Source organism: Panthera tigris, chromosome B2, assembly GCF_018350195.1.
Source record: "Panthera tigris isolate Pti1 chromosome B2, P.tigris_Pti1_mat1.1, whole genome shotgun sequence".
In the NCBI taxonomy this organism is placed as follows: Eukaryota; Metazoa; Chordata; class Mammalia; order Carnivora; family Felidae; genus Panthera; species Panthera tigris.
The window spans coordinates 69,472,106-69,498,811 of record NC_056664.1 but is presented as its reverse complement, the minus strand read 5'-3'; the positions used below and the strand labels follow the sequence as shown (position 1 = coordinate 69,498,811).

Genomic DNA, 26,706 nt, shown 5'->3' with positions numbered 1-26,706 from the left:
GCACTCAGCAAGAACTCAATAAAGGCAGGCCTTAATTAGTGGGGAACTAGAATCAAAATTTGTCTTTTAATGCAGTGTTCCTCAAACTTTAACATGTATCTGAATTACTTGGGGATCTTGTTAAAATACAAAATCAGACTCTGGAAATCTGAGATAGGGGTCTCAGGTTTTGCATTTCTAACAAGCTCCCAGATGATGTCACATGGCATGGCTGGGCCCTGGACTACATTTTGAGCAGCAAGGTTTTAATATATATAGGAGTAAGCATTCATGTGTTGTAAGAGAGAACAGCACACAATATTTGGGAAATCTAACTACACTGATGTGGGCAAATCATAGGCATTCAAAAAAAAGCAAAGTAAAGGAAGGAAATGTCTGTTTAGCTTTATAAAAAAGCAATCTGGAGATACAGTGTCAGTATATACATTTGACTAATGGATTAATTTCACCAGGATGTACCTTATTTTAAAAGTAAATTTTATGTAAAAGTATTTATCTTCATATGTGAGACTTACAGGAACATGTTTGGTGATTCTAGCATGATGCTCTTGATAAACATTTTTAACAGAGGGAACATTAGCTACTCACTCATTAATTCACTTATTCAATACAAAGAATATATATTAGAATTATTTAATTCAATTAGACTATAATATACCAGGAGATGTGCTAGGCCCTTAACTTGGTTTTAAGCATGAGGGAACTGAAAGGTCATGATACAAAGACAGATAAACAATAAGCCAAAATTACAAGGTCGCTAAAGAAGCTCATCAGTGGAGTAACACCCATATAACTTAAAAAGAAAAACCATGAGGGGATGAGAAAATACCCTGACCCCCTGACCCCACAGCTACCTGTGGCCAGCCTGCCAACCCACTCTGCATCCATCCTTATGATAACCTGCTTTTTCGGGGGGCGTCTGGGTGGCTCAGTCAGTTAAGCGTCTGACTTCAGCTTACATCATAATCTCACAATTCGTGAATTCGAGCCCCATGTCAGACTCTGTGCTGACAGCTCAGAGCCTGGAGCCTGCTCCAGATTCTGTGTCTCCCTCTCTCAAAGGGTAAGAGTGAAAATGAATGCTGTGTAGGTGAGGTAGGCTGAAAAATAGTCCCCAGAAGATATTCACATCAAGTCCCTGGAACCTGTGAATGTTAACCATATTATTTAGGTAAAAAGGTAAAAGGAAAAGGGTCTTTGCGGAGGCAATTAGGATAAGGATCTGGAAATGAAGAGATAATTCTGGGTTGTTTATATAGTTCCTAAATGCCTTTATAAATATCCTTAGAAGACAAAGGCATAGGGAGATTAGACACAGAGTAGAAAAGGCAGTATGAATTAAAAACAGAGATGCAGCCACAAGCCAAGAAATGCTAGCAGCCACCAGAAGCTGAAAGAGGCAAGGAAGCAATTCTCTCCTAGCATCTCTGGAAGCATATGATCAGGTCAACACCTTTTTTTCATATTTCTGGCCACTAGAATTGTAAGAGAATAAATTTTACTGTTTTAAAAGCCATCAAGTTTGTGGTAACTTGTTTCAAAAGTCCTAAGAAATTAATACAGCAGGCACCTTACCAATCCATTACAATCCGTATTTTTCTACTCATTATGCAGTTCTCTGCCTTTCGCTTTCTCAACCTGAGCACACCGCCTCGCTTCAAGAAATTACTCAAACAGGGGTGCCTGGGTGGCTCAGTTGGGTAAGCATCTAACTTCGGCTCAGGTCATGATCTCACAGCTTGTGAGTTGGAGCCCTGCGTCGGGCTCTGCGCTGACAGCTCAGAGCCTGGACCTCCTCTGGAGTCTGTGTCTCTGTCTCTCTCTGCCCCTCTCCTGCTCATGCTCTGTTTCTGTCTCTCAAAAAGAAATAAATATTAAAAAATGTTAAAAAAATAAATTACTCAAATACATCCTGTCTCAGTAGCACACGTTATGACCACTGTCTTGAGAGCCCTTACTCCAAACCTCTGTTCCTTCTATTTGAAAGCTACTTCCTCCGTGAAACCTCACAAATATCACCAATCTAAATTATGTCTATTCTTTTATTCTCTCCCATTGTATCCTGTTAATTTTTACATCAGTTTACATCACTTGTTCATTTATTCAATGGCCATCTGGATTATTAGTTACCCTTGGCAGGGACTCATTAGTCTACCAGACTATATCCAGCATCTGTGACAGTACCCAGCACATGAGAAGAGTCCCATGTTTCATTTTAGAGACCTAGCCCTGGAACAGCACCATGGAATAAAAGAGTAAGTGGGTTAATGGTTAATCTCTGTATGCTCAAAATGTTCTGCTTTAAAACCATTATGCCTATAAATAAATGAGAAGCAATTTCATGTTCTCAGAAATGTTTGATTTTTCCAGGCCTCACATCTGATAGCTATGTATTAAGTTTTTCCAACTCCTAAAAGTATTGATAACTATGGGCAGAGCAGGGAGGGGAGTTACTTTAAGCAGATTCTGAACTCAATGGAGAAACTGAACTAAATGATAGCTTCAAAATCTCATTTATAAAGCTTCAAGAAAATTTAAAATGTATTTCACAATATTGTTAAAGCAGAGAGGAAAACATTTTTATCTTTATGTAGACATAACCAAAACCACAAAGTTTATATTCGATTAGAAACTAGAATCTATATGTGGCTATAAAGTTTTCAACAGATATGTTATTTATAGCCAAAAAAGAAAATGAAAACAAGGAACAGGTGATCCTACAATGTAATACACAGTCATAGTTTTTTTTCTTTTATGCTTTCTGTAAACATAAATCACTGTACTAAATAAAATGCAGCAACTTACCCAAACAAACTATACATATTCTCATTATAAAATTGTGAGACATATTGGTAAGGTCTTTGATTTCTAACATTTTTAACCCATAAACTGAAGTCAATTCATTTCTTTTGCATTTGGGACAAAAGTATGGAATTTTTTTTTTTTTTTAATTAAGATGGAGGGGCACCTAGGTGGCTCAGTTAGTGGCTTGATTTTGGTCACTATCTCACTGTTCATGGGATTGAACCTCATGTGGGGTTCCGTGCTGACAGCATAGAACCTGCTTGGGATTCTTTCCTTCTCTCTCTGCCCCTTCTCTGTTTGCTGCTTGCTCGCTCGCTCTTGCTCTCCCCTCAAAATATGTAAAAATTGAAAAATAAATTAATATGGAAATAAGATATAGAAGAATGAGGGAGGTATCTGTAGTCACATACATAGGTTTGAGACCCAGGTCTTCCATGACCGGTTAATTAAGTACTTTAAGTGAGTCCTTTAACCTGCCTGCCCTCAATTTTTTCATCTATAAACTGAAGATAGTATTAATACCCATGACACAAAGTTGTTGCCTGAACAAATAATAAACTCCAGATAAAAGTGCTTTAAAAACCATAAAGTATAATATGAAGGTAGACTGCTGTTAATTATCTCAGGAAGAGATGTTGGATTATAAAGTATACCTTGAAAGAACCAAGTTCTGCTCTATTGTTCCTTCCTCTGCATCAGCACTGAAAGTGGTCAGAAACACTGTTCTGAAAATCCAAAAACTGTTTGATTTATACACTGATGCAGTGATCAAAGTAAGTATTAAGATTTGTGTTTGAGTTTATGATACAACTTGTTTCAGTAAATGCTTATTAGAGTACAGCTGTAGTTGCTTTCAACAATAGCCAAATTATGGAAAGAACCTAAATGTCCAACTGATGAATGAATAAAGAAGATGTGGTTTATATATTCAATGGAATACTACTTGGCAATGAGAAAGAATGAAATCATGCTGTTTGCAGCAAAGTGGATGGAACTAGAAGGTTTATGCTGAGTGAAATAAGTCAGAGAAGGACAGATATCATATGTTTTCACTCATATGTGGATGTTGAGAAAGTGAACAGAAGACCATGGCGGAAGGGAAGGGGAAAAAAATAGTTACAAACAGAGAGGAAGGGAGGCAAACCATAAGAGACTATTAAATACAGAGAACAAACTAAGGGTGGATGCAGGGGTGGGGGAGAGGGGAAAATGGGTGATTGGCATTAAGGAGGGCACTTGTTGGGATGAGCACTGGGTGCTGTACGTAAGTCAACTTTACAATAAATTATATTCATAAAAAAATAAAGTACAGCTGTAGGAATGTTAGCCCAGATTTTTCCTTCTTTATTATTTTTTAATTTAAATACAGCTCTGCACAAAGATGAGATCAAGCATGGGGCCTCAACATTCAATTCCACTTTTATTTCCCCAGGAATATCCTAAAACAAAACAAACTGTGAGCAGCCTTAAAAATCCTCGAGGCAAACTTCAAGAAACTGATGAACACCTATGACAAAAACAAAAGCAGCAGAACATAAGGCTCTTTGGAAAACTCAGCGCAGGAGCAAAAGCCTATGTCATTACTAAAATGATGTCCTAACTCACAGCAGAGAAATCAATAACAAATATTGCTACTGGAACAGAATTAAAAGTTAATAGGTTCTGCAGGTTGATACAATTGTGGCATGAATGAGCTTTAAGATACAACTAAGAGGTACACACTGGTGAACAATACATTTGATTTCAGGAACTGTATCTTCAGATTTACCCATATACTTCCTGAAGGCCACATCACTGGTGATCTAAGTAAATATGGCAGTCTAAGAGGGACTTGTCGACTACAAAATCCTACAAAATCAACTACAAGATAAGAGATCCAACCCAACGGAGCTCTACAGGAAGGGATTGGTGCAAAGGATAAGTGAAACCATGACACTCAAATAGTCCATTTACAATGGATTTTCTGTAATTAAAATAGAAAAAAAGCCCGTGATGCCTACTAAGCTCGTCAGTGGGCAGCTGTGACTGGGGCTGGATAGTGACATCACAAGATGATACCAGCTATCTGGTACACAGAGGTGCTTCAGGAATGCTATTATAGTGCCAATAACACAGAGCTGCCATAAGGGAGGTGCCATACACAAAAATTTGACCAAAAGTCAGAAGATGGTATTTAAAGGTATGAGGACCTATGAAGTATTACTTGTCATTTACTTTGTCTTATTTTCATTTCAAAAAATACCTCATTTGGGGGGGGCGCTGTGATGAGGGAGCATGGGGCAAGCTGAGGGCAAAATACTGGCTAACAGCATACACCAGGACCCCCAGGTGGAATATGTGTGATAGTTCTCGGACACTCCTGGCTACCCAAGAACAAAAGAAAGGGGTTTAAGTGTTGCCATGGTAACGTGGGAAACTAAGGCAAATGAAAAATTAAATTCCCTTACTGCCTACAGCACACTGACAAGCTCTTGAGATGGGCAAAATGACCTCCCTCTAGGAGCTCAGCTTCCTCGATGATGACACTTTGCTGGAGGCAAAAGAGAATCTTAGTTTAACACTATCCCAACCTCGAGGATCCTGTAAGTCTGCTTCCTTTATCTTAACTGCCCCCAAGATATATGCTGGTAATCTTATTCCAAACTTATGGCCCCCCAATATGCATCTGAAGGGTCTTGTGACTGAGGTTTTATTAAACGGTAATAAATGGCATTTCCATAGCAACAGCTAGCTCCTCAAGGTCCCGGAAACCTTGCTTCCAAAATTCCTTAGAGACTTCCTCTATCCCTGACCCCCTCCCAACCTGAGGGTATATAATGAGTTACCCCTCGTGACCCCAGTGCATCTCTTCCTGCCCACAGGTCCTGTCCCCATGCTTTAATAAAATCACCTTTTTGCACCAAAGATGTCTTTAAGAATTCTTTCTTGGTCGTTGGCTCTGGACCACCCCCCAATCACCCCAAAACTTCATCACTAGGAGGTAATCATATTTATTATCTCCATTTGTAGATGTGGAACTTGAGGTTAGTTAACTTGTAAGGTGACAACTAACAAAAGTTGGGGATTCTAACCTAAGTTATTAATCTCTGTGATGAACACATTTGAAAAGTAAATATTTTTTAAAACCAAGTCATATCAGATAAGCCAAAATAAGACAGCATGTGGCAAATTGAAAAGTGAATATTGTAGATAATAATCACTACAGAAGTTTAGAAGAGAGGCCCATTTTTGGATCAGATTGATAAGAAATAATTTATGAGTAAATAAGATTTGAGCCATGTTTTGAAAATTGGGTAGAACTGGATGAGAAGAAACGATTCATTTCAGCAAAGTGTGCCAATCAGTCCAAATGATTTCCGAGATGTTTATTTTGAGGATCACAATATCCTTTCAGAATCGTATAAAAACTATAAGCACCTTCCTAGGAAAAAGAGCACATGCTTCTATATACAAAATTATGCATGCAATATTTAATTGTACACCTCAAGACACTCAAATATTTAACAAAACATACAAGAGCCTTAATGACCTGGCCCTTCTCCATCACATTAGGCTCATTCATTACTGAGTTCTACTCTTTCCCAAATGAAACCTGTGGCCGTTCCAGGGCTCTCCAGGCTTTCTCTTGCCTCACTGGCTCTTCCCAAGCAGCTTCCATACCACTCAGCACACTTCTACAACTTATCTGTCAGGTGGCCATCTCACGTCTAACCCATCTTTCCAGATTCGCTCAAGGCACCATAAAACCCTTAAAAATGAAGATTATATCAACTGAGATACAGAAATCAAGACTAGAAGAAAATAGAGGCAAAGCAGGGAGCTAAGAAAATATAAACATTTTATATCTTATTGATATAAAACAAGAACTGGAGGCCATCAAAAGGAACAATCAAGAGAATAAGAACTCCTAGAAACTAAAAATATTTCAGCAGAAATAAAAATTTCAATAGTTGGCTAGAAAGAAAAAGTGGAGGAAATCTCCCAGGAAAAAAACAAAAATTAAAAAGAATAAACAGTATAATAAAAGAGAAAAGAAATTTAGGGGATTAGACCAAGAGGTGTTCTAGAGAAAGGGAACAGAGAGGACAGAACTATATGAGAAAAAACTTAAAAAAAATTCAGAACCAAAGGATAAAATCCCAGATTCAAGGACTTACTAAGGACTCAAGAAGAAGAATTTTAAAAGACCCACACTGAGGTACACCATCCCATAGTCACAAAACAAAGTTAGAATAAGAGAGATGCTAAATGCTTCTGGGGGTACATGATGGTGCGGACTAAATCACATTCAAGGAATTAAAATCACAATTACATTGGAATTCTCAGCAACACGGGAATCTAAAAGTTAGTAGAAAAATGTCTTAAAATATATGGAAAAATGATTTCCAACCTGGAAATCTATCCTAATCCATTAATAAAGTTTGAAGTTGGAATACAACATTTGAAGTAAACAAATATTTTAAGATTATATCCCATGAACCCATTCTAAGTCAGCTCTTAAAGAATGGGCATCACTAAATGAAGTTATAGACCAAGAAAAGTAATAGATGACATCCAGAGACGACAAGACAGGACACAAGAAAGCAGCAGAAGGAATTCCAGGTGGTGATTAAAGGAAAAGGAGTCCCTAGAGTAACGCCGAGCAGCAGGCACAGGAGCATCGGCCCAGATTAGAACAGGAAGATGGAGGGCTCCAGAAGGTGTTTCTTTAAAAATAAAAGATCAAATTGATAAATGGCTTACTTTGTTTGGCCACACTAAGAGGATGTTTACAATCCTAGCAAAGTATTTGAAAGAAGAATCAATTATGGGTACATAGAAAACTAAGCAAATAGGAGGGGAAATTATTCTAAGCTATTATCTTTAAAAAAAAAGTTGTACAAAAAGGAAATGAAATCATTCTGTATTATATGTCTCAGTGCTAATAAAATTACATACTTAATACAAATATGTAATACTGATTTAACGAAACCTATGCTTGGAGAGTAGGTAGAGGAGGGCAGTGACATAAGACACAAATTTTTACCTTCCATGATACAAAGTGAACAGATAAAAAATAAAATAACCATGGTTCCTGGCTGGCTCACTAGGTATAGCGTGCAACTCTTGATCTCAGGATTGTGAGTTTGAGCACCACATTGGGCACAGAGCTCACTAAAAAATAAACAAAAATGAACGAGTGAATGAATGACCTAAGAAATAGTAGTGTAAGACTTTTATTTTTTTAAAAAAGAGGTGTAAATGGTGGTAGAACAGAAGTAAAGATCTGGCAGTTCTGGTCTCTGAGCAGTGCACTAAGGAGCTGGAGTGGGGGATTATACAAGCAATATCTGCATATATCCTAGAATCTGGGTCAATTTTACCAAATTTGAGGGTTTTGAGGAGGGAGAATGAAGAGGGAAAGCACGGCCACATTCAAATCTCATACTAGGTGTTAGCGTTCACAGTGCTAACCAGCTTGGTGGCCTTGGGCAAATCTCTCTAAGCCTCATTTTTCTTATCTAACAAATGGCAATGATGCCCATCTCACAGAGTTATTGTATAAATATATAATGACATGATGGATGTGAAAACACTGTAAAAATATTAAACCTAGTGTATTATTTCCTATTGCTGCTGTATCAAACTACCACAGTCTTAGTGCTTAACACAACACAAATTTATTCAGCCACAGTTCTGGAAGTCAGAAGTCTGAAGTGCGTCTCACTGGGCCGAAGTGAAGGTGTTGCCAGGCCTGCATTCCTTGTGGAGGCTCTCAAGACGAATTCATCTACTTGCCTTGTCCAACCTGCATTTCTAGGCTCATGGCCCCTTCTGCCATCTTTAAAGTCAGCATCTTCAAATTCCTCTCCCACCTGGACGACTCTCCTGCTTCCCTCTTTCACTTACAAAAACCCGTGTAAGTATTTGGCACACACGGATATCCAAGCTAATCTCATCCCAAGGTCAGCAACCTTAATCCCCTACCCCCAACCCATCATGCAACATAAAAGATTCACAAATTCCAGGCAGGGATTAGGATGTGGACATCTTTGGCAGACCATTATTCTGCCTACTATACATGTGAAAGATTCTAATTTAATATCTACTTGGCAGTAAATTGTTTTATTTTTTTTTCAATTTCACAGCTAATATGTCCAAGAGTTGTTTTATGGTTTAAGAAATAAGAAATTGAAGACAAAGTTTTCTAGGTAATTCACTATTATACCTCTAAGATTTAGCAATAAATGCTAAGTACCTGAAAACTCAAAGATAACTATACATTTTGATATTTACCTTAATATAATCTTTCCCATCTTTCAAAACAAAGGAAATTTAAGACAAAGAGACCATTGCTAAATCTAAATAGAATCATAAGCATTCTGTTGTTAAACTTCTATGATAGTATCCTGGCCTGTGAAAAAATAAGTGGAAGAAATACCTAATAGTAGAAATAAACACATTTTGGGGTCTGGAAATATAGGAAAGGTCAGGCTATCAGTCAAGCAAAGGGCATTAAATACCTCACAGGCACACATTCCTGACCCCAAGGCAAGTATGCAAGTGAGAGGTACTTGCCATGCTGGGGCCTATAAGTAGAAGACAAGTTAAGTCAAGACTGCTTCCCAGAACCCCTAGAGCAAGCCTACTGCAGACCTCTGTAAGCCATCTGGTTTCAAGATACATATCTTCTGTACCTGTCAGATATGTCATTGTGAATTACACCTTCTAGTCCCACACTAGTGGTTATCCTAAAAATATGATGCAGGCTTAGCACTAAGATAACAATTCCTAAACATTTGTTATTAAATATAGTATATATTATAGCACAAAATAGCACAAAAATAAATAGGATTTATCCTAATCTGAAAAACCACAAATCACATATATTTACCCCAAACTTACTAATAATTTCAACCAAGCTAATATTAGGGAATTATTCAAGACAATTTCCATGGTGTCTCATTTCAACCTCCTATCTCTTGAGTATATATAGCCCCAACATAAGTGACATTCACGATAATAACCTCAAGATTTTGAAAGATAGCAGCTTCTTATTGATCACTAAAGAAAAACTAAGCTATGGTCAGAATAATTTTACTACTATATGTATTGAGAGCATGTAAAAGATACATATTTTATTTAAAACCTGGCTATAGATGAACTGTAAACACATGAAATCCCTCTGTCAGACTCTATTCATACCACAACTTTTCTTATTTCCTATCACACTGCCCAAACAGAAGTTTACTTTAACAAAATCGATAGCAGGGCTCGAATTTCTAAGCAATACAACTTAAACACTTCCAATCTATGGGAACAGGTTTTTTCCAAAAAGCAAAATTTTTTCTGAACTATTTTTTTTTGTTTTAATCAATCTAAAATAGTATCAGTGAAAAAATGCAATGATAGGAGCTATCTAGATTTCACATCAGAATATATTCTTTCTTCAAACTAAAAAAGACAAAAAAAAAGCATTTTTAAGAGCAATCATTAGTCATTTTTTCTAATAAAGAAGCTTTATGAACATATCTGGACGATGATGATGACTGCAATAATGACAACAGAAGTTTGAATGGTTTTATCTAAGAAGCTTTTACTGGTAAGAAAAAAAAACAGAGACAGTGTCATTAAAACTTATGTATAAGCTATCATCCTAATTGCAAATGCAGTGAGCAATTTTATGATTCTACTTTCTCTAAATACAACAACTACCTCTCAAAAAAAAAAAAAATACCAAAGCCATTCATTCACTCACTCCCCCACTGCAGACCAACTATTCAACAACAGCTGGAACCATGACAAATGGTATAGAAAATATTCTTCAGATCCATCTGTACCATCACAAGATTCTTCTACATACTCCTTTCCCTCCATACAAGTCCCAAGGCTACTCTTGTGTAGTCTAATCCTTAAGTGAAAGACTAGACTGAAAAAAATACTCACGCATCATCTGGTAATTGATAAAGAATCAATTCCTTCCAATATCTGGAAGGTTCCAAGTCAATATAAAACCTGCTTAAAGTAGTTTTAAAAGAATGCAACAATATATTAAGAAATATTAAGTATGAGATATTTATTAATGGTTAAGAAACAGACTATATACCTCAGATACTACTATGAAAAATCTGATATTTAATTCCTGATTGACCATATCAGGTAGAAAAAAAATTTAGTTTGCCAGACAGAAAATTCAGTATCTTTCACAAATGCCAAAAGCTTAATTGTCAAGTTTTCTATAATATTGGTCAAATCATACATTAACAGAGACGAAAAAAACAGATGTATGTGCAACAATTAGGTGACAACTAGTTCAAATTTTGTCAGTGTCTTAAAAATTCAGGTAAAGTCTACACTGTACAACATTCAGATAATGGCACTGAGGACAAACACTTGACAATGATGTATCAGAAGAAACAAGGTCTAACAACTTTCTTCCTACAGTGAAATACAGTTAGTAAGTTAGATAGACCTTTTAGTCTCCTCTGTGGTATTTTTAGTAGTCAATTAGAAGGATTAAAATGCATTTGGAGTTTCCCAAATAAAGGATCAGATAGGAAGAAAGATAGGAAGTAATACAAAAAAGAAACCATCCATTATGTCTCAAGAGCCAAACCACAAAACGATGTCAGGTTACCTCAATGTCACTTGTGAAAAAAGAATCTCTGAGTCAACCTTACTAAGCTTTGTTAAATAAATAAGAAAAAACATAATAAATCCATATATTATATGTACTTCAGCTGATTTGCTCACTGAATCCACAACTGCAGAGGGTCCATGAGGTATTATACCACTTACAATGAAATTTCTAAAAGAAGAGAAAAATATTCTTTGACCTCCAGGCATCTGCTAGTCAATGCCAGAAAAAGAACAAATTCAATACAGTACAGGTAATCCATCATGAGGAATTTAACACTCAAGAGAAGTTATAGATTGGGAAACCGTAAGTGCTAGTGGTTTTCTGAAAAATATTGAGATTTTTTGAGCAATAGGAAGTAAATGTAGGCAGGGGGAAACAAAAGAAGATAATAACTCAAGGATACCAATAAAAAACAAGGCATATAACTCAAAGTAGTGATGTGCAAGCTGGAAGTAGGCACCTAGGTAGAGAATGATGCTTTAGCAATCAGAGGCCAGAGAAGGGGACAGGACAATGGGTAAGAGCTGCAGATGGCTGCAAAAGAAGGTCTTACCTGGAGACTCTGAGCCACAAGTCTAAGGGACAGCAATTGATATTATCCAATGGGAATGTTCACAAAAAATACGGACATATTATTCATGAATAGAAGATATTTTATACTTACCCGATTTATATGGTTGCTCCTTAAAATAACCTGTAGTAGGGTTTTCTCAAATTCTTCCAACTTCTTGGAACACTTTTTAAGAATATGATTAGATAAGTTACAATCACTGATCAGTCCAGCTAAAGTATTAACAGCTTCTGTCCAAAAGCTCGAAAAAGGAAATTTGGGTTTACGGTAAAAAGCGATCAGGCCATCCAGCAACTGACAAACAGAATGAGATACTGTGGAAAAGTCATTTTCAAAGTGGCTTAAGTCTGTTTTCAGACTCCCTGATTCTGTCAAGTTCTTCAGTTCAAGTAGATGTTGCAAGAATTGCATGTGGGAAGACAGAGGGTTTTCCAGAGTGGCACAATGTCTTCTCACAATGGGGAGTGGTAGAGGGGGGTGTGGGGTGCAGCTCTCCACAAAATTCTGGGACATCTCTGAAGGTTCACTTCTCTGCTCATTTGATAAATCACACCCAGAATCTTCCAGCAGATTTAATGTATTTTCAGAACTGCTAGGTTCCTGAGCTTGAAATTGGGAAGATGGGTCTCCTGGAAACAGAAAAGATTAGAAGCGTTATCTTTCTATTGCTAAAATTTCTTCATATAAACACTAGACATTGATTTTCCTAACTTAAAATACTAAATGAAGCATGCAGATACATATTAAGCATTTAAAAACCAGGGGTGTAAAAAAATCAAATAGAAGAAAAACTGTGACAGAAATTGCTTAAGCTGACCATAGAAAGATCTTTCTCTTTACTAATAGAAATCAAAGGTGATTCCCCCATATATTTTCAGGTCACTATCTCTCATTCAACTATGTGCCATGCTTGAAAGATACAGAGAAGAAACCACAAGACCTGAAGGAGGTAACTACAAAGCAATATGGTGTATCCAGAGATAGAGATTTACTCAGGGCACTATGAAAACAGGAGGACCACTGAACAGCACACCCTGTTGGATCAGTGCATCCTGGAAGAGGAGATAGTGGAACTAATTTATAAAGCATAAGTAGGAGGTCAAAGTGAAAAGTTAGGGAAATGCAGGAAGAGAATTCCATATACCAAAGGGGTAAGACCTAAAGCACAGATTTAAGAAGGAAAAGACAAGCACTGTGTGTATAAGGACCAACAAGTGGTTTGATACTCCTTTACAGAAAAATATAAGGCAAGATACTAAAATAAATATGTAGAGGTCAGGTCATAAAAAATCTTAAAACACATATTAAGGACCTTAGAATTTATAGGTAGAGTGAGTGTAATTCAAACTTGAATTATGTAAGACCCCTTTGGAAAAATTATATACACATCCACACATATACCTGATATACAAAAATCAGTATCTATAAGCAACTTCTATATATATACGTACTTATAATTATTCAAGTATACCCATATCTGTATGGAGAGATAAACAGATGGATAGATAGAACTAGAGTTCATAGATCCTTGAAAGTATGTCATAAAACACTAGAATCTTCTGACGTTGGCTGAGAAATACTGCAGTTAAAGCTAACTTAGTAATTTTAGGTCATTCTTTTACAGAGATGTCATCATAAGCACAAATAAGGTTATCATCTGTAAAATGATTATCAGTAAAATATACATGCAAAATTGAGAAATTCTCATTGAACATTCTAAAGCACATGCATATGTCTATGAAGCCAAGTTTGGGAAATATTGCTGCCAGCAAGGAAAGAAGGAATGGGACACTAAATGGTAATGCAGAAAAGTGAAATGGTGTTATTTTTCATTTCACGGATCACTCACTCTGTTGGCTGTATGAAGGGCAGATTTGAGGAGGACACAATGACACTGAAGAACCAGTTAAAAGGCACCTCTATTAGTCCTAATAGCCAATGACTAAAGAAATGAACCAAGCAGTTGCTGTGGAAGAGAAAGGGAGGAACTGACTAGGGAAAGAAATACAAAACCTCAAACTAGAACCTAGAAGCCAGCGGTTTGGCTGGATATGCACAATGAAGTGGGAGTAGGAATAAATGCATCTTTTGTTTCTGACTCAGGTGGCTGGGGAGAGGACAGTGTTACTAACTGAAATGGTAAAAATACAAACAAAAAACCTGGCTTAGGAGAAATCATGAGAGTTCAGGTTTGGTCTTGTAAACTGTGAAGCAACTGGAGGAAGTCTAGGCAAAGAGAGTCACCTGGAAATTGGCCACATGAGCCTATAGGTGGGGAACAGGTCTAGACTAAAAATACATTTCAGGAGTCATCAGTGTGTAGGTGATATCTGCAGTTATGAAAATGGTTATGATCACTTGGACAGAGTATGAGCAGTGACTACAAGATCAAAGAAGGACACTGAGGAGTATCAATATTTGAGGGCTGAGTAAAGAAAAATAACACAATTACTAAGAAGACAGAGAAGGAACAATTAAAGAGGTACAAAAGGAATAATAAAAATGATTTTGTTATGGGGGTGCCCGGGTGACTTAGTCACTTCAGTGTCCGATTCTTGATTTTATCTCAGGTCATGATCTCAGGGTTCATGAATTTGAGCCCCACATCGGGCTCTGTACTGACAGTGCAGAGTCTGCTTGGGACTCCCTTGCCACTTGCATTCTCTCTCTCTCAAAAATAAATAAATAAACATTAAAAAGTGATTGTGTTATGAAAGTCAAGGAAAAAGTTTCAAGAAGAAGAATTACATATAGTATAAAAGTCCATAAAACAAAAAGCTGAAAAAAATATGCTGGAATCACTCATTAGAAAATCACCAGTGATTGTATCCACAGAAACTCTGGCCAGTCAGGGTGGTGGGCCAGAGGCCAGAGTGCAATGGGAGTGACTGGGCAGAAAGTCTGAGAAGAAAAGCCAAGGCTTCTGAGGAGTTGTATCAGTAGAGTATAAAATGGGAGAGTAATTACAGGCAAATGTTGTATGTCAAATTGGGAGAAACTCAAGCAATTAACAGGCTAAGAAGAAGAAAAAATAACACAGAAGCAAAATCTGGAGATATGAGAAAAAATTAAAAATTCAGGTGGGGTGCCTGGGTGGTTCACTTGGTTAAGTGTCTGACTTCAGCTCAGGTCAAGATCTCACGGTTCATGAGTTCAAGCCCTGCTTTGGGCTCTGTGCTGACAGCTCACAGCCTGGAGCCTACTTTGGATTCTGTCTCTCTCTCTCTCTCTCTCTCTCTCTGCCCCTCCCCTGCTTGCACGCTCTCTCTCTCTCTCTCTCTCTCTGTCTCTCTGTCTCTCTCTCTCTCTCTCTCTCTCAAAAATAAACAAACATTAAAGAAAAAAAAAAAAAAGCCAGGTGGGGCTTGGCCCTGGGAAAGGCAAAGGGAGACAGAGTCAAAGACCCCAGTGAATGGGTTGTGCTTAGTGATGGAGAAATTTTGTTTATTTATTTTCTTCTGAGGCTGAAGGAAAGAGAATGAGAATGTATAGGGATGAGAAAGAAAACAAAAGAAAAGAAAGAAACCCCTAGCATACAGGAAGTTAAAAGAGATCTCGCCTAATAGTAATCTTTTAAAGTTAAAGACAGGGAGAGACTCATTGAACAGGGCATGGGAAGAATAATAAAAGGAAAATCTACCCTCCCACCTTAGATTTAGAAATCTACTTGATTTGTTGCTCTTTCGTCCTTCAATACAATTAGAAGGTGATGATGAAGCAAAATCGGAAGATCAGGCTTTAATTTAGACTTCATTCCATTAACAAGTGCCTACTATAACCAAAAATGTGGTCATAACCCAAACAGTAAACTACCAGCAAAACTTTTAACTATGTGTGGCTATTTCTATACTAAAACAGGCACACAGTCTGCTTGTTTTAAGCCAACAGTTTCTTTATCTTATGAGCAAGAATAAATATTTGAAATGACTTCTCACTCTTCACAAAAGTAAAGGGTGGGGATGACAGTAATTATTTAGGTAGATTATATTTTTTCTGGAATTCAAAATGGTTCTTTACTAAGAAAATGAACACAAATTTAAATATTTTATGAACCTACTCAATTTTCCATCAAGTAAGCTGAATGAACTTCATGGGTGATGATTTCAGGGAAGACATAAAATGAATTCGCCTAACAACTATACCGGGAAGCAAAACACTGTTTTATTTCTGCTTTTTACTCCGCAGTGGTGCACCTTCTGGCAAGTCACAACCACTCTGTCTCATCTCTTTCATGTGCTGATAGGTACATATTTGCAGGGAGTGGTTCTACCCATGCATGTGCTACGGGCATAGAAATGCACAAACTGACCGTCATTCTTCCTGGCTGTTCAGAAAAGGCTGATGAGGGCATATATTGGAGACACCAATGCAGAAAACCACACAGAGAGGAATGTTCTTTCAGTGCCCAAAAGGAATGCACAAACTCCTCAAGAGAGGGCCACAGTGAGATTTTATGAAATGTAGACTTAACAGTATTAAAGTCACTTTGTCAAAATGAATACAAGAATCTTATATCCACATTTCACTTTACAAAGCAGTTTCATGATAATAATTCGATTGTTGTTTCAAACAACTTTTGAACATGTGTTATTATTATCCCTAATTTAGCAATAAGGAAACGCAGGCTCAACTTGATTAAGAGGTCTAAGAAAAGCCACCGAGGGATAAGCAAAACCAATTACTCCGTTCCAAGTCCAATCACTTCTAACCACACCAAAAGGGTCCCTGTGTCCCCACACCAGCTTCTGTACATACCTCCTTAAAGGAGCCTTACATAACTCATGCTACTCAGATGCTACTCATTTTGCTTGGATAACTTTTCTCAAAATAAATCTCGAAATTGGACTAACAAAGCATCAGACCCAAAGGAGAAAAGAGAAGATGAAGCCCTGCTACTTACTGCAACTTTCTGTAATTCCTGTTTTTTTCAGGAGGGACTAAGGTGAAGCAGAAATCAAATAACGCTTCTCTCTTAATTTGTTATTGGGCTGAAGGGACAGAGGGCTGTAATTTCTCTCCAAGTCATTTGATATGATCCAACCAACATGTGCGTCATTAGATTGAAAGAGATAATAAAGAATGTGCACACACATCCTAATCGAGCAGAGTCCAGCACATATTAAGTGCTCAGAAATACTACCCATTGTTATTAAATGATAATACGCACCAAGAATCTAAATTATGCTAACGTATGACATCAGATGTCAAAGTACATAAAATAAGATACCAACTAAAACTACAGATTCTGTCTAAAATATCCTGTAGTCCCTCTTCTATTCTGGACCTCAAAGACTTTCAATTCCATTTTATGGGGCCCTTGTCTCTTCCATCTTCTTTCAGTTATTAAATTCCATCCTAACCCCGCTTACCATTTAAGAGTGGATCTCCAGCATGCTCAACCAAATAGAGCTGGTGCCCTCCTGCTACACAGCCTACCCCAGAAATGCCCACCCCTGAATCAAATGTATTTTCTGCAGCCTCCCAATTTTTCACATCCACATCGATTCTTGCATCACTTATAAAATTACACCATAGAGGGGCACCTGCATGGCCCAGTCAGTTAGGTGTCTCACTCTTGGTTTCAGCTCAGGTCATGATCTCACGGTTCCTGAGTTCAAGCCTCGTATCGGGCTCTGCACTGTTAGTGCCGAGCCTGCTTGGGATTCCCTTTGCCCCTCCCTGCTCCCATTCTCTCTCTCTCTCTTTGTCAAAATAAATAAAATAAAACTTAAAAAATAAAATAAAATAAAGTAAAATTAGACCCACAGAACCAACTGTATAAAAGGCATATTTTTCTGTACAGCTTGAAAATCCCATGAACTTTCTATTTATACAGCTGTACAGATCATCTTCATACACTGCACACATAAACATACAATTCTTGTTCATACTGCATGCTGCCAATCTCAGCCAATAGCAAGACTATTCCTCCAGCCATAAGGCCCAAATGAGGAATCACCCTTGGCAACTCTCTTCCACCCTCCACATACAGTGAAATACCACATTACGCTGATTCTACCTTCTGTACCTGTATTAGTCAGGACTCTCCAGAGAAATGGAACCAATAGAATTTATATACAAAGAGATAGGAAGAAAAGAGATTTCTTATAAAGCATTGGCTCATGCAATTATGGAGGCTGAGAAATCCCAAGATCTGCAGTCAACCAGCTGGAGACCTAGGAGACCAATGGTATTATAGTTCCAGTGCAACTACAAAGGCCTACAAAGGAGAGATGACAGTGTAAGTTCCAGTCTAAAAGCCAGCAGGCTCCAGCCCCAAGAAGAGTCAATGTTTCAGGTCAAGTTCAAAGGCAAGAAAGACCAATTCCCAGCTCAAAGGCAATCAGGAAGAAGGAATACACTTTCACTCAGCCTTTTTGTTCTCTTCGTGAGTTCATCTGATTGGATGAAGTCCATCCACACTAGGGTAGGTGGTCTGCTTTACTCAGTCTACTCAAATGTTAAGTTCATCCAGAAACACCTGTACAGACCCATCCGGAATAATATCTGACCAAATATCTGGGCACTAGGTGACCCAGTAAAGTTGACACATAAAATTAACAATCATTATACATGTGAACCTGTCCTTCCCTGGTCCTCTCCCTTGCTCTAGCTCACAACATCATCATCTCTTTCACTGATTACTGAAATACTCTTGCCTAAGTGATCTACCTACCTCTGGTTCTGTCCTCTTCTAGGCCATATTCTGAACCTGACAGTCACCCTGCTGAAATACTAGTTTGATCACAGGATTGTCATCCTTAAAACCTTCCAAAGGCTTCCTTTTACCAGATAGAATCCTTCAAGATTTGGAGCACCTGGGTGTGTCAGTCAGTTGAGCATCTGACTCTTGATTTCACCTCAGGTCATGATCCCAGGGTTGTGGGATCAAGCTCCATGAGTCTGCTTGACATTTTCTCTCTCTCTCCCTCTGCCCCTCTCCCCTGCTCTCTTTCTCTCTTTAAAAAAAAAAAAAAAAAAAAAAAAAAAAAGAAAAGAAAAGAAAAGAAAAGAAAAGAAAAGAAAAGAAAAAGGATCCTCAGTTTGGCCCACAAAGCCTTTTACTGTGTGGCCCTGCTTACTTTTCCAACCTTGCCTCCATTCTCACTCTTATTTATGTGTAAGTAAAAGTGAGCCCTCACAGTTTACCAGAACACACACCATGCTAATTCATACAACTATGCATTTGCACAAGTTGTTCCCACTACATGGTGTGTTCTTATGCTATAACCCAGAGATGGACTGATTCTTTAAACCCTGATTCCAGTTCTCTGTGAAACCTTCCCTGCTCTGCCCAGAGCAGATGAAAATCACTCCCCATCTGGGCTATCATGTACCATAAACATACTTCTATCACTGCATTCATCAACTTGTTCTGAGTATATGAGTGACTCCCTGTTGGAAGGGAGAGAGTCCTGAGGGCAGACAGAGTTTACTAATCTAGGAATTTCTGTTGCTTGATGCCTGCCCTCCTACATAGTTGGTGGGTGAATACTTGTTTAATACATATTAACAAAAAGAGAAATGAAGTAGCATCTCTTCAAATGTACTGAAATGTCATCACAGACACACAGAACTTGTCACTACCGACTAGGACTTCTTAGTATTAACAGTCACTCACACGTACTGAGGAATTGAACTTAAAAGTAGTGTTTACGCCACCTGGTGGTCAAATAGAAAATGCTATTTTAAAGTACCACGCAATTCTGAAATGATGGTGTTTCACTTGTTACCATGAGCACTGGGTGTTTCATGTAAGGGATGAATCACTAAATTCTACTCCTGAAACCAATATTATACTATATGTTAACCAACTTGAATTTAAATAAAAATGTGGAAGAAAAAAATGAAAAAAAAAATGTCTTCCACCTTTGGAAGGATGTATTTTGGCATACTAAAAAGCATATTTGAGAAATGCTGACCAAAAAAATGCGTGCAGTTTGGTTTGAGCCCACTGTAGCAGTTGGCACCATAATTCCAGTTTTGAATGCACCAAGAGAGACGGCAATGTCAAATGCATGAAATGACAAGCTAATGGAATGATTGGGCTTAACAGAATTGTATCCACTGCATCAGGCTCATGAAACAAACAGTGTGTTTATGTGTCAGCTTGGTCCAGAACTACTTGACAGTACATTGCCTCCCACGTTCAGTGCTCAGACCCTGAGCTTTCCTGGTTGTCCCCATCCCTCTCTCCCAAGCCAGACTCTCAGTTTGCCAATTTAAACCTTCCTCATTGTTGTCATTGGCTTTCTCTTCATGTTCTAAATTCCTGGAGGTCACCACCTTTCCTAGAGCCTCAAAGGAATCTCTTGGGCAGATGATTCACAAATTTCTATCTCTAATCCTACCTCCTCTCCCAAGCTCAAGTCCCTATGTATTTCAACATGACTTGGTCTCAGCACTTTAAACCACATTGGCCCAAAATAAACCACATCCTTCACTTACACTTGGTCCAATTCCCTGATAACACCGCTACCATGGTCTGTCTCCAACGTTTGAAACCTAAGGGTCAACTGTGACTTCTTCCTTGACCCCCCTCATATATATTTCACGGACAAATAATATTGATTCTGCCTCACCCTTCTGTTTCTTAGATTCACTACATCTGTTCTCATTTTAGGGCCTTTGTATTAAATATTCCCTCTGCCTGCGATGCTCTCCCCCCACCGAACCCCAATTTTCTCAAGGCAGGTTCCTTGCTATCATTCAAAGGTCTCTTAAAATGTCAATTCTGCAGAGAAGCCTTAGGTGACCACCCAATCTAAAAATGTCACCAGAGCAGTGTCTGTCACATTTCTGTTTTAATTCTCCAAATCTCACTTGCCACCGCCTGATCATTTCCTGCCAGTATACTCTGTCTCACCCACAAGAATGTACACAGTATGGCAGTCTTGGACTGCCTGATTTACCGCCATAGCCCACAGCCTGGAGTACGGAGTGAGAACTCAACAGATATTTACTCAGTCAATAAAAACTGTTTTTTATATCACCTCTTTTTCCCCATGCCAAAATAATTACATGTAAGACGTGGGCCAGGACTGTGATGTTCCTGTCTCCAACTCCTCCCTCTTCCAAACAACCCTAAACACGATGCCCAATTATTGTGTCCAAATAACGTATGCCTCACATCACCTAAATGCACCACTTTCAGAAAGCATACTGCTTGGCACATGCATAGCACACACCCAATAAATTCTACTTTTTCTTCTCTTTTCCTGCTGGAAAATCTCCAAAGGCTCCTTGCTGCCTACAGAACAAAGAATGTTTTCCACTGGTTGTCACACCTCTTCTTAATAGGCTCCAACCTAGTTTTTCATCTTACTTTCCAGAACACCTCTTCATGCTCTGTATGCCATAGTCAAATTAGACCATTTGCCAGCGGATTCCTGTGTCTGTGCTTTACACTGTTCCCTCTTGCCTGAAATTTCCTCATATCCATAGCTTTCTAAATCTTACCCATCCTTCAAAGTCAGCAACACCCTCAAAAAAGACTTTGAAAAGTCCTTTCTCTAAGGCAAACACTCTCTATTCTATACATTAGTATCTTTCTCTGGACCATAGTTTCATTGGGTATCATTAGTGATGTGGTCTTGCTCCCAATAGACTCTGTGAGCCCATGGGCAGGACATAGACCTTATTTCTCCTTACATTCTCCACATTGTTTGTGCTGAACAGCTACAGAATAAAAAGGGACTGAATAAATGAACAACAGACTTTCTCTAACAGAAAAGGATTTTTAGGACAAAATTAGAAGCTGATAAGAAAATGCAATTTCTTCTTGGATTCAGTTATTTGGGGGGCAAAGATAGCAATGCAGGTAAAAAAGCATAGTCCTAATTTCATTTTCTAACAAACAGCAAATACCATGGTGAGAGACCATGAACACCCATATAAAAGCCCTACAGAATAACATCAAGTCCCTGAAAATACAACCCTCTACCAAATGAACCAATGAATCCACCTGCATAACTTCCATCCATCAGTGTGAGGATGTCATGAATGTCATGCAGAATTGGTAAAAACAATACAATCACTGGCATCAGCAATACACCACATTCATTGGCCTCCCAATGCTGTGAATGCCCAATGACACAGCTCTCTACAATCTAGCCCTAATTACCTTTCCTGCTGAGATCACACACATCTCCAATCTCTCCTTGACCAAGTCTCTTTCCAAAAGAATTTGCCTGAATCTATTTTCCACCAAGCCCTTGATGCCACTGCTTTGACTTCAGCTCTTCACCATAGAGTTTCAACAGCTCACATCTGTACTGCTGAGATGTTACCTTCAAGCTGGCTCGGTCCCCCAAGCTCACCCTGCTAGACAGCTGAGGCTGGCATTCATTTCCAGTGATGTGCCCACTTCACTCTCTTTATCAAAAATCAGAAGCACTGAGATCTTTTACACAGTACAATTTTTCCCAACCTATATCGCCATAAGGGGAACATATTAAAATTAAGTATTCCTAGGCACAATAAATCAGTGTTTTCAGGAGAGGGCTCCAGGAACTTGTAGCTTAAATAAACATCTCAAGGGAGTCTTATAATTGGGTAAGTCTCAAAAACACTGCTCTGCACTACTCCCAAACTTAGGCACTCAGCCTGCTTCATGTGTTTCTTGCTGGGCTACAGTTCTCCTACTTACGAGATCTTACACTGGTGGTTTTCAACCTTCCCTGCACACTAAAGTGACTTTGGGAACATTTCAAAACTCCAATGCCAGACCACATCCCATTCTAAATACCATGCCAGAATCTCAGGGGTCTATCCCAGATGTCAATATTTTTTTAAAGCTCCCCAGGTGATTCTAGTGTGTGAATCACTATCTTAGATTAATTTATATTTGTTCTGATTTCTCCAGATAGCAGAGAACTGGACTGTGGCCCATTCCTTCATGCCATTGCCATTTCCATCTTCAAGTCTCCCAGAAATACCCATTTCCAATTCTTTATGTGTTCATGTTTAATTCACATTTAATCTTTCAGAGTTCAGCTGGAATCCCACTCCCTTTTCAGGGTCATCTTTGCCACTGCATCTCCTATTTTGCAAAAGTAGAGCCTTCTATTTTCTAGCTGTCTCCTTCTCACCTTATCTAAGCCAGCATCACGTCCCTTCTGGACCACAGCCTTGGACTCCTACCCGGAAGTCTGCTTCCCCTCCCACGTACATTCTCCACACAGCAACTGCAGCAAAAAGTTCAGAGCTGCTGTTTCATGCTCACCAAAGGTTTCCCACTGTGCCTAAAGGCCTACCCACTGGAGCAAGCCCTGCGTCGTCAGCACCTCCGCCCTCTCTCTGGTCTCATCTCACTCACTGTGCTCTCTTTCTGCTCACTAAACGTGCAAGCTAGTTCCCGCCTCAGGGGCCACTCAGATGATGCTGCTCCTTCAGGAGTCAGCTCAAACACCTCCTTCTCCATCAGGTCTCTCAGATCACCCAGTCTGTTAGTAGCCCTGCCCCATCCCCAGGCGCTCCATCATTCCAACCTGCTGTATATATTTTTTTTCCACAGCTTTTAACACTCTCCAAACTTCTCCTGCTTATCAGTTTACTTGTTTTTATTGTCTGCCTACTCCACAGGAGTATCGATTCTGTTTCTTCATTCTTTTTCACCACAACCTCCAGAAATCACAGCTTCTGAGGAAATGAATCAACTAACGAATGAGTGACCATGAATAAATATAACCCAAAACAAAACTGTATACATCATATGTGGTTCTTTATATGTGTCCATCCCAGGAGATCTTGCCTCTCCAACCAGACAATAAACTCACAATAGGTAGCAAATAAACTTCTTTTTTTCCAATCTTGAAAGTCAAGCACAGTACTGAGCAAATATCATACATGTAAGCACTTACTTGTTGATTATTTTGGGCTATTTTAGAAGATCTTCAATATTGGATTGAAAGAAAAAGATAAGTGGTTTTTTTTTTTTTTTAATGTTTATCTTTGACAGAGAGAGACAGAGAGCACATGAGCAGAGGAGGGGCAGAGAGGGAGACAGAATCCGAAACAGGCTCCAGGCTCCAAGCTGTCAGCACAGAGCCCAACACAGGGTTCAAACTCACAGACAGCGAGATCATGACCTGAGCCAAAGTCGGATGCTTAACCGACTGAGCCACCCAGGCACCCTGATAACTGGTTTTTTTAAACTGTCTTTCAGTGTCCTACAGTCTTTTGACCCACAGGCATCCACACCAAATGATAATGTTTACTATATCACACCTGAACAAACACAATACGAAGTCCCTCATTCTAATTCACCCTCCAATTTTTTCACGTTTCAATTCCATTCTCTAAATTACACCCATCTTATATAAAGTACCATCCAACTTGTAAATCCATGATTGTAGGCTTTGCCTGTTTGTGGCCATTGAATTGCCTGGTAGAGTCAAGCCCATTTTTGTCTGACCGATGTACTTCTGTGCAGATCAAGCAGAGAGAGATCTCAATCAGGTAACTGCTACAGGGATGGTCCAAGTCTCAGCTGCATCTCTAGAAATAAGGCCTTCCTCTGACTAGAACGTTTTTTAAAGCCTTCCTTGTATAGGCTTGTGGTTACAGGCTTTGGTTTCAAGACTTTATTATTATTATTATGTACATATGACATATCAAAGCCAGTCCTTGAAATCTAGGTTTTGTTCAAAAGCTATCAAAAAGTGGGGGCACCTGGACAGCTCAGTCAATTAAGCCTCCAACTTCGGCTCAGGTGATGATCTCACAGTTTGTGAATTTAAGTCCTGCGTCAGGCTCTGTGCTGACAGCTCAGAGCCTGGAGCCTGCTTCAGATTCTTTGGCTCCCTCTCTCTTTGCCCCTCCCATGCTCATGTTCTGTCTCTCTCTCTCTGTCTCTCAGACACAAATAAAAACATTTTAAAAATCTATCAAAAAGTCACTCTGCACTACTAAAACCAATGTTTAAAACCTTACTGACAATCACAAATACTAAGGAAATTGCTTTCTATGAACCAGAGGAAAAGAAAACACAAAATTTAGGTAATCACAGTTATTTTGCTAGTATCACTTAAAATAAGATTTTATTTATACCCAATGTGGGGCAATACTACCTTCCAACATCACTTTCTTATTTATTTCAGAATCAATAACAGTTCAGTCTGTCCCCAGGTAAATGTGAAACATATATCTTCAAATAACTTAGGCTTCCCTAAGTCTGAGGATACACACAACATTTATAAAATCCCCTTTAATCTTCAGTTCTGGTGACTAAAGATAATGTTTCTCCCAAGTGCTGAAAATTATAATAACAAGCCATGGTACAAGCCTGTCATCCTACAAGTGCCTTTCAAAGCCTTGATGTATTTACCTATTATCTCCCCAGGGTGCTAGCAGTTCCCATAAAGTCTGTTAACCCAGGTGAGGGGATCCTGCTCCAAGACCCTCACTGACCCTTGCAGGGCTCAGAAATCACCACTCCTTTTCATACAAAGATGTCACTCCAAGAGGAATCTGATAATGGATCTTGCAGGTACCAAAAAGAAATTATAAAATGTTGGCTCATTAAATGCACATTCCCTTTCTCTCCCAAAATGCAAAATCCTTTTTGACCTGATCATCAGCAATTTCTGCTAAGTGAATGTTATAATAGCATTATAAGAAAAGCATTGTAAAAGCTCAGAGGTGAAGATTATTCCATTGTAGAACCACATACATGACCCTTTTCTCTAAAAACTCACAAGACTTGAAAATATTGATAATACCTTTAGACCGACAGACAATCCAGAAATAGAAAAATACTGTAACTGGCCAATTTTGAATCTAGGAATGAGATGCCTTTCATTTCACCATGGAATACAACATTTGATGGATGACAGAATAGCTCATCATATGCCTTAACTATATGAACTAATTACCAGCTTGTTATGAAGACCAAGAATCAGTCACGTGGCACTGTTTGGAGACATATGCATTTCCATAGCAAACATTCTCTTTTAACAGTATAGTCTATCTGTCAGTAAATCCCCAAATGACAACTTTGTAAGAACATACGGATGTGGCCAAAAGTCATATACTTAATTCCATAGAATCTGTTCTTTAGCAGAAGGAGACAAAGCAAAAATATTCTTAATTCCGAAAAAAGAGGCATAGCCAGAGACAGCTTGGTAGTCAATTATCACACTGCCAATTATGATTAAAATATATTCTTGTGAGTAGTAAAAAGGAGAGCTCAAAGTCAATTTTCTGAAGACATCACATTACTAACCAAGCAAAACTCATTCCACTGATAGTCCTGAAAGTAAAGTCCATTCTCAGAGGTTCTGGTTTTCATAACTTGTGAGGCCAAGTTACAGAGCAGGACAACACAGCTTTGGTATTATGGTCCATTCATTCATCACTTATTGTAAAACTCAGTGGCCTAGGAAATTAAGTAAACTTGACCAAAGAGCAACATAATCTCTTAACATTAAAATGAAATTAAGACACATTTTTTTTTTCAGGGAGAAAATAAACCACACTAAATATATTCTGCCTTGCCAGAATAGATGATTCCACAGAACATATGCTGTATTCAATGCTACAATATAAAGGCACTGGAATAAGGGCTGAGAGGACTCACATGGTAAATAAGAACATATGGATATAGCCAAAAGTCATAGACCTAACTGTCATGCCTCCTACGATCAAAGAACTAAGAAAAAGGCCAGCCAACAAATACCTCTGCTACACGGCAAAAGTAGTGTCAAGCAGA

General features: G+C 38.5%; 1 protein-coding gene across 1 annotated transcript in view; it reads right to left on the bottom strand.

The window, feature by feature from the left end:
- MEI4 (meiotic double-stranded break formation protein 4) overlaps nt 1-26,706 on the bottom strand; it is a 210,589-nt gene that overhangs the window by 136,980 nt on the left and 46,903 nt on the right. The window contains exon 3 of the mRNA XM_042986699.1: nt 12,090-12,625. Within this exon, the coding sequence (XP_042842633.1) occupies nt 12,090-12,625 (536 nt within the window). The remainder of the gene's footprint in view (nt 1-12,089; nt 12,626-26,706) is intronic.